This window comes from Triticum urartu, chromosome 3A (genome assembly GCF_056163025.1).
Source record: "Triticum urartu cultivar PI428250 chromosome 3A, HENAU_Tu73, whole genome shotgun sequence".
Lineage (NCBI taxonomy): Eukaryota > Viridiplantae > Streptophyta > Magnoliopsida > Poales > Poaceae > Triticum > Triticum urartu.
In genome coordinates, this window is record NC_141875.1 from 320,120,771 (window position 1) to 320,129,554 (window position 8,784).

At 49.0% G+C, this 8,784-nt stretch overlaps 1 protein-coding gene across 1 annotated transcript; it reads left to right on the forward strand.

The window, feature by feature from the left end:
• The first annotated feature begins 6,236 nt into the window (after window positions 1–6,236).
• LOC147979578 (uncharacterized) lies at window positions 6,237–7,258 on the forward strand. Its single transcript, XM_087515270.1, has 3 exons — window positions 6,237–6,583; window positions 6,667–6,740; window positions 6,834–7,258. Exons 1-3 carry the CDS (start codon window positions 6,237–6,239, stop codon window positions 7,256–7,258), a joined length of 846 nt encoding a protein of 281 aa, XP_087371396.1.
• The last annotated feature ends 1,526 nt before the right edge of the window (window positions 7,259–8,784 follow it).

Sequence of the window (8,784 nt, forward strand, 5' to 3'; positions counted from 1 at the left end):
CGAACGGGTCGACGGCAAGGATGCGGGCCGGGCATCATCGAGAACAAATACTATATGCCCACAAAAAGTAACATTTTTTAAATGATTGGATTGTGATAACTAAAATTCTATATGCAAATTCTAAATTTTTCTATAACTAAAATTATGAGAAACAAAAAAAACATTGATCACCGTCTAACAATTTGACATTAATCTAATTCATCTAGCTAAAACTAATTCTAAAATTTCTAACATTTCTAATATTTCTATAACTAAAAAACAGAAAAATTTATAAAATTTCTATATAACTAACATTTCTAATATTTCTATAACTAAAAACATAAAAATTTCTAACATTTCTATAACTAAAAAACAGAAGAAAAAAATTATAACTAAAAAACAATGTGTGTGTGTACATGGCGGCCGGGGCACGAGCTCACCAGCGAGGCGAGGTGACGGGGGGCGGCGACGGGGACGGTGACGGGGATAGCGACGACGGGGATGGGGACGGGGCGGCGACGACGGGGACGATGGGGCGCGGCGCAGCGACGGGGACGGGGACGGCCGGGGCGGCGACGACGGGGATAGGGACGGGGCGGCGACGGGGGCGTCGACGGGGGACGGCGGGCGACGGGGCAGAGGAGAACAAGCAGATGAGAAACTGAATTTTTTGAAGTGTTTTCTTATATAGGATGGGCCTTTAGTACTGCTTGGAGCCACCAACCGGTACTAAAGGTCAATTTTGGCCAGGCCAAGCGAGGGGAAGCGTCCCCCTTCAATACCGGGTGGTGGCTCCAACCGGTACTAAAGACCCCCCCCCCCTTTAGTACCGGTTGGAGCCATGACCCTGTACTAAAGGGGGTGCGCTGGCGCAGGTGCAGTGCGGCAAGTTTACTCCCACCTCGCTAGCCGAGGGGCGTCCGCACTGGTTTATAAGCCCCAGTGCGGTAGCTCTCCTGAGCTCCTCTCCAAAGAAGGCCTACCTGTTCTGTGCTGCCCTATGGGCCTACATCTTGGCCCGACAACTGGTTGGGTTTCTATTCGTATGCAAGCCGTTGTGGCGCAGTAGGCGGGCTTTTTTATTTTCTTTTTTTGCTTTTATTTATTTTGGTTTTATTTATTTTTGAGTTGTTTTTGCTATATTTAGAGTTTCTTTGTGAATATTTTTGCTTTAGGTACAAAAATTAAAACTTCCTGTTAGTGCCGGTAGTTTTCAAATTTGAATAGTTTAAATTTCGAATTATTTGAAATTTGTGTGAATCACTAGTTTGTGAATAAGTTTTCGTCCGAAACCCTGATACTTCGAAAGAGATTGTCCATTTTGTACACGAAGTGCATCCAGTTTTTGCCGTAACCCTCTGTACTTTTTTTCACATGCTATGTGGGTGAAATTATGATACCATGCCAACTTTCAACCTTTTTTGAGTTCATTTGAATTGCTTTTCAATTTTAGGGTCATTTAGCTAAAAAAATCGGTAAATGCATGAAAGAATTTGTTTGCACATAAAATTTCTTCGCGTTTCAAATGCCAAAACACATAACTACCCTAACTATTACAGAGATTCCCTCCTGGGTGTGAAACACAGAAGAAAGTGATGATAGTGAAGTCGATCACATCCCAGATCTTTGGGTGTGAAACTTCTTCTTCGCGTGTGTCCCTTTGCGTCGTAACCATGGAAAATCTTCATCATTTAACTGGATGCTCGAGTCAATATTCACTATGAATGGAGAAATTGCGTAAAACTTTTCATAATATTCTGACATGTCTGTCTTGTCATCCACTCCCACGATGTTTCTCTTCCCAGAAAGAACTATATGGCGCTTGGGCTCATCGTTTGATGCATTCGCTTCCTTATCTTTTCTTTTTCTCGGCTTAGTAGACATGTCCTTCACATAGAAAACCTATGCCACATCATTGGTTAGGACGAATGGTTCATCTGCATACACAAGATTGTTGAGATCCACTGTTGTCATTCCGTACCGTGGGTCTTCCGTTACCCCGCATCGTGTCATATTGACCCATTTGCACCGAAACAAAGGGACCTTCAAACCACGTCCATAGTCAAGTTCCCATATGTCCTCTTTGTAACCATAATATGTTTCCTTTCCCGTCTTGGTTGCTGCATCAAAGCGGACACCACTGTTTTGGTTGGTGCTCTTCTTATCTTGGGCGATCGTGTAAAATGTATTCCCATTTATCTCGTACCCTTTGAAAGTCATTATATTCGAAGATGGTAACTGGGACAGCGAGTACAGGGCATCTTCAATAGAGGCGTCATGCATGATACGTGTCTGCAACCAGCCGGCGAAAGTCCTCGTTTGTTCACATGTAATCCAGTCATCAGACCGCTCCGAGTGTTTGGAGCGTAGAAAATTCTTGTGTTCGTCCATATACGGAGCCACCAAGGCGGAATACTGTAGAACTGTGTAGTGTGCTTTAGTGAGAGAATGTCCATCCATACATATTATTTCATCCCCTCCTAGCGTGCCTTTTCCATCCAGTCTGCCCTTATGCCACGATTCAGGAACACCAATCGGCTTACGGTCAGGAATAAAGTCAATACAAAACTCAATGACCTCCTCATTTTCATGGCCCTTGGAGGTGCTTCCTTCTGTCCTAGCACGGTTACGAACATATTTCTTTAAGACTCCCGTGAACCTCTCAAAGGGGAACATATTGTGTAGAAATACAGGACCCAAAATGTTAATCTCTTCGCTTAGGTGAACTAGGACGTGCGTCATAATGTTGAAGAAGGATGGTGGGAACACCAACTCGAAACTGACAAGACATTGCACCAAATCATTCTCTAACCATGGTATGGTTTCTGGATCGATTACCTTCTGAGAGATTGCATTGAGGAATGCACATAGCTTCACAATGGCTAATCGAACGTTTTCCGGTAGAAGCCCCCTCAATGCAACCGGAAGCAGTTGCTTCATAATCATGTGGCAGTCATGAGACTTTAGTTTCTTGAACTTTTTCTCTGCCATATTTATTATTCCCTTTATATTTGACGAGAAGCCAGACGGTACCTTAATACTAAGCAGGCATTCAAAGAAGATTTCCTTCTCTTCTTTGGTAAGAGCGTAGCTATAATGACCCTGATGTATGCCGTCTTTTCCATGCATACGTTGGTGGTCCTCCCGTGCCTCAGGTGTATCTTTTGTCTTCCCATACACGCCCAAGAAGCCAAGCAGGGTCACGCAAAGATTCTTCGTCACGTGCATCGCGTTGATTGCGGAGCGGACTTCTAAGTCTTTCCAATCGGACAGATCCCAAAATATAGATTTCTTCTTCCACATGGGTGCGCGTCCGTCAGCGTAATTCGGAACATGTTGTCCGCCAGGACCCTTTCCAAAGACTACCTTCAAATCCTTGACCATATCATGTACATCAGCACCAGTACGGTGGCGAGGCTTCGTCCGGTGATCCGCCTCACCTTTGAAATGCTTGCCTTTCTTTCTTACGGGATGCCTGCTCGGAATAAATCAACGATGTCCCAGGTACACATTCTTCCTACAATTATCCAAATATATACTGTCGGTATCATCCAAAGAGTGCATGCATGCGCGGTATCCCTTGTTTGTCTGTCTTGAAAGGTTACTAAGAGCAGGCCAATCATTGATGGTCACGAACAGCAACGCCTTTAGGTCAAATTCTACCTGTGTGTGCTCATCCCACGCACGTACACCTGTTCCATTCCACAGCTATAAGAGTTCTTCAACTAATGGCCTTAGGTACACATCAATGCCGTTGCCGGGTTGCTTAGGGCCTTGGATGAGCACTGGCATCAAAATGAACATCCGCTTCATGCACAACCAAGGAGGAAGGTTATACAAACATAGAGTCACAGGCCAGGTGCTATGGTTGCTGCTCTGCTCCCCAAAAGAATTAATGCCATCTGCGCTTAGACCAAACCATACGTTCCTTGTGTCACCTGCAAACTCCTTCATGTACTTTCTCTGGATTTTTCTCCACTGCGACCCGTCAGCGGGTACTCTCAACTTTCCATCTTTCTTACGGTCTTCTCTATGTCATTGCATCCCCTTGGCGTGCTCTTTGTTTTGGAACAAACGTTTCAACCGTGGTACTATAGGAGCATACTGCCGTGGTTCTAAGTCTGACAGTAATGTAGGGGGGTAAGTATGGAGAGGCAAGATCTTAGCTACGGAGAAGTTGTAAGCACACAAGGTTTACGAGTTCAGGCCCTTCTCGGAGGAAGTAATAGCCCTACGTCTCGGAGCCCGGAGGTGGTCGACTGGATTATGCGTGTATGGTTTATAGGGGTGTGAACCCTTTACACTGAGGAGGGGGGTGGCTTATATAGAGTTCGCCGGATCCCTCCGGCCCTCAGTTATGCAGGGTTTTAAATACATTAAGGTCGGGCGTTACTGGTAACGCCCTTAATAAAGTGCTATGATGATCATAAAAGCTACTTAATAACCGAACGTTAGCGTGCGGAGTGCCTTTAGGTCTCCTGGCCGTCGAGTGGTTTGGTCTTGGTCGAGTGATTGCTTCTTGGTCGAGTGTCTCCGAGTCTGTCGAGTGGAACACTTCCAAGTTGATTCAAAGGTGATTTCTTCTAGAGATGTCCTTGGGTAGGGCAGTTTGGACAGGTCCATGACCCTACCCTAGGTACATAGCTTCATCATTAGCCCCCGAATGGATCGAGGTTTGAGTGGGGAAGGAGTTGAGAATTTCCCCGACTCATTTTTCATGCCATGAGCATATCTGGTTTCGAATCGATGAACCTGAGTGATGACAGCAACTTCCTTTTCAGTCGCCTTGATCCATTCTTAGTTTTTTGTCGAGAGAGTTTCTTTACTTGAAAGACTTCGAGTGAAGGTGCGGAGGAGATCTTCGGTCTGACAAGTTGTTCTGCTGCCCGCAGATTTCATGGGATCTGAATTTTGGGAAGCGCGTGGGACGGGAGAGGCCGCAGTAATCGGATGGGATAGAGCGGAGCCGCCTCGATCCCCGCACCACCTTTTTCGCCACGTATCACGCACGCGATTGTTACGGGATTTAACAGGGCCGCCCGGGCCTACCAGTCAGCCACTCGAAAGCGGCCTCATATCTCTTCTCCTCTTGACGCTCCCTCGCCGTGCTCGCTCTCGCCCCAGCGCCACCACTCCGTACGCGTCTCGCCGGCGACGATGGGGAAGGAGAAAATGGCGGCTCTGGAGCGGGCAAAGAAGGCGACGGCGAGGTCGAAGGGGAAGGCGACCAGTCAGGGCGGATCCTCCTCGCGAATTGGCCTGCCGAAGGGCTGGATCCAGGGAGACTGGATCCGCTCAACGATCACCCAAGATGACCTCGACGACCTAGCTGAAGGAGGGCTAATCCCCTATGAATCGGCGCGACTTCCGGGCAAGGAATCCGAGCTGCAACCTCGGGAGGGTGAGTGTGTTCTCCTTTCCACCCACGTCGACCGTGGATTTTCCTTGCCTCCTCACCCTTTCTTTCGGGGATTTCTGAACTTCTTTGGGGCACAACTCCACCACTTCACTCCCAACACGATCATTTATCTCGCCGCTTTCGTTTCTTTGTGTGAGAATTTCCTGGGTTGTCGGCCTCACTCGGGCCTCTTCAAGCACATTTTCACTTGTCGCTCCCAAACGGTGAAAAAGGCTAATCCGAGTGACGAGAGGACTCAAGTGATTCAGATGTGTGGGGGTCTTGGTGTTCAGATGAGAGGGAAAAGTTCCGTTCCAGCCATGATTCTTCCCGACTCAGTTCGCGGATGGCAGTCGACCTGGTTTTACTGCAAAGACCAGTCGACGCCAGGGCAGTCGACTGGCCTCCCTCCTTTCATCATGGACCGAGTGAGGAAACCCTCCCCTTTGAAGGTGCTCCCGGAGGAGAAGGCGCAGGTGAGGGTGCTGGTAGAGCGAGTGCTCCAGCTTATCCGTGACGGGTTCACCGGTATGGATCTCTTGGAGGTCTTCCTTCAGCGGCGCATCCAGCCTCTTCAAGCCCGAGACCATCCGATGTGGATGTATTCGGGTCTTGAAGACTCCACTCGGATTCACCCGGAGGAGGTCGATGACGACACACTGGAGAAGTGGTTGTCGGGCATGACCGGAAACAAGGACAACCCCAGGGGAGCCAGGAGAGTTCCTCCATTCGACCAGTCTCACGTACCAGAGAAGGTCTGATTCTGAGCTTTTATTTGTAATCAGAATTCACTCGCGCAGCTGCTTATACTGAGTCAACTGACTTTGTTCTCCCTGCTTTCTTTCAGGCCATTATTGAAATGTATTCAATGCCCAACGGAGAGCAGGAGCAGGACCCGGAAGGAGAGGCGAGCAGCGGCAACAGTGGCGAATGGGATTCTGACGGTGGAGGGGACGAAGAAAGCGACGATCCAAGTGACGAAGAAGAAGTCGAGTCGCCTCCTCGTAGGGAGAGGTGGTCCAAACATGACCAAGAACGACCAAGCGCCCGTGAAAAGGCGATTGCTCAAGCTGGTCAGTCTTCAAAGCGTCCTCGGACCTCTTCGCCAACTCCGACTGAAAAAGCGTCAAAGCATCCCAAAGTCGCAGAGCCGAAGCTTCGGAAGGCATTGCCGAAGATTAAGATTGACATCCCCGTCGCTTCTGCGTGAATGTTTCCTTTTATCTTCACTCGACGCCTTGTGCTGTTTGTTTTTCTTGTTTTAACCGGACGAACTTTGGAGCTAGCAGTGCTGCTACTTCCGGGACCTCAGCTTACAGGGACGATGATGAGGTGATGGAGGATGCGGTCACTTCTAATCTGGGTATGATTTCTGCCATTCTGTCTTTATTTTGGTCGATTCAACTGCAATGTGTACCATTGGGTGATGCAATTTTTTCGATTGAACTTTGAACAGCCCCTAACATTATTGACCTCCCTGATGATGATGATGAAGAGCCCGAGAGGCCTTTGACGAGGAAAAATAGGCAAGCTCCTGCGAGCGAGGTGCCACAATCGACGCCGAGGGCGGAGCCAGTCGTTCAGGACGCTGGTGATGCCAATCGGAGTTCTGTTACCTTCGCCGTGCCATTGTCGAGTGCCTTGCCTTCCTCATCGACTGCTCAGGCCCCTGTCGACCCGCCTTCAGTTTTTGCGACCCATCATGTCCCAGAGGACGAAGTGAATGCTGCCAAGGAAGCCATACGCCAGGCGGGCATTATGATGGAGAAGATGAAGACGGTGCGGGACGCCAGCCAGGCCGCCTACGATGCCAGCTCGGCTCTCCAGAGCAACGTTCAGGTTAGTTGGTCGCCGCTTGTTCTGTTAGGATATGCTATCTGAAGACTCTTTCCGGAAATCTTTGCATCTGTACACCCACTGGGTGCGTCGATTGAATTTTTGAACTAGTGGGGGCACGCTGAGTGCACCCACTGGGTGTAGTCCCCGAGACTACGGTGGACTGCTGGCAGTCGACTGTAGTCTTTGTATTTTGTCGAGTGTAAACCGAACTAGTAGTTTGTCTCTTCCACTTGATCTGGTCGAGTGGGATCAGAACCGGTGGGGGCACGCCAAGTGCACCCACTGGGTGTAGTCCCCGAGACCGCGGTCGACTGCTGGCAGTCGACTGTGGTCTGAGTTATACTTTCTCTCCACTTTTTTTACTCCCTGCACTCGACTCCGGCGGGCCGGTCGAGTGGGATCAGAACCGGTGGGGGCACGCAAAGTGCACCCACTGGGTGTAGTCCCCGAGACTATGGTGGACTGCGGGCAGTCGACCGTAGTCTTAGTACTTATTGTCTTTGTCGTTTTTCGCTGTAAAATAACTTCTCCCCTTTGATTTCAGAAATCTTGTGATCTTGGAGCTCACTTTGCTGACTTGGAGAAACAGCAGATTCAACTGAACCTTGACTTGGAGCTGGCCAAGACAGAGATGCAAAAGGTCAAGGACGGCGCCACTTGTAAGACGAGTTTGCCGACTGGTCTGTCCTAGGCTTGGGTACCCTTCTGCTCTTTCTGAATCAATCATCATTTCTTTGTAGAAAAACTGAGAGAAGCTCTGGTGAAGAAGGATCAGGATTTGGCTGCTGCTCGAAAGGAGGCTGACGACAGGACCGCTCTGGCTGAACAGAAACTGGCTTCGGTCGGCCAGTTGGAAGAAGAGAATACCAAGATGAAATCTGCTCTGAACGAAGCCAACAAGGAGTGCATGCGCTGGAAGAAGGAGAACCTCAACCTTTGCGAGAAGATGGAAGGCATCGCTCGTAGGAGGGACGATCTGGAGAGCTATCTGAGGAGCCTTGCCAAGAAGTTGTTCATCAAGCTTGAAGGTGCACATTTTGTTCCGACTGATTTTTTTTGTGTCGACTCAGCGTATGAAAATTGACTGATCCTTGGATCGTGAATGTAGAGTTTTTCCAGGACTTCAAGGAGGAGACTGGGCGGATCGAACCAGGTTCGGATCCAATCAATTCTCCCGTGAAAGATGAAACTGCCATGAATCTGCTCCGACTGGAATCCCCCATCGACGGTGTCATGGACTACTTGGCTCGACTGAAGGTCGCCATGTCACGGATCGACCCGGCACTTTGGCCAGAGGCCACGCTCCAAAATGATCTTGAGTCCCTGATGACTCGACTTAACGAAATCCCTGACCGAGTGCAGGAGTGGAAGAAGTCTTCTGCCCGGTGCGGCGCTGATGTGGCTCTGTCTTTGGTTCGCGTCCATTGCAAGGAGGTGCGACAAGATAAGCTGGCAGCAATCAAGGTCGCCAACACCCAGAAGCATGACTTCCGATCTTTTATGGAGACTTTCATCACTGCAGCCACTCGGATCACCGACGGCGTTGACTTAGACGAGTTCGTCGAGCC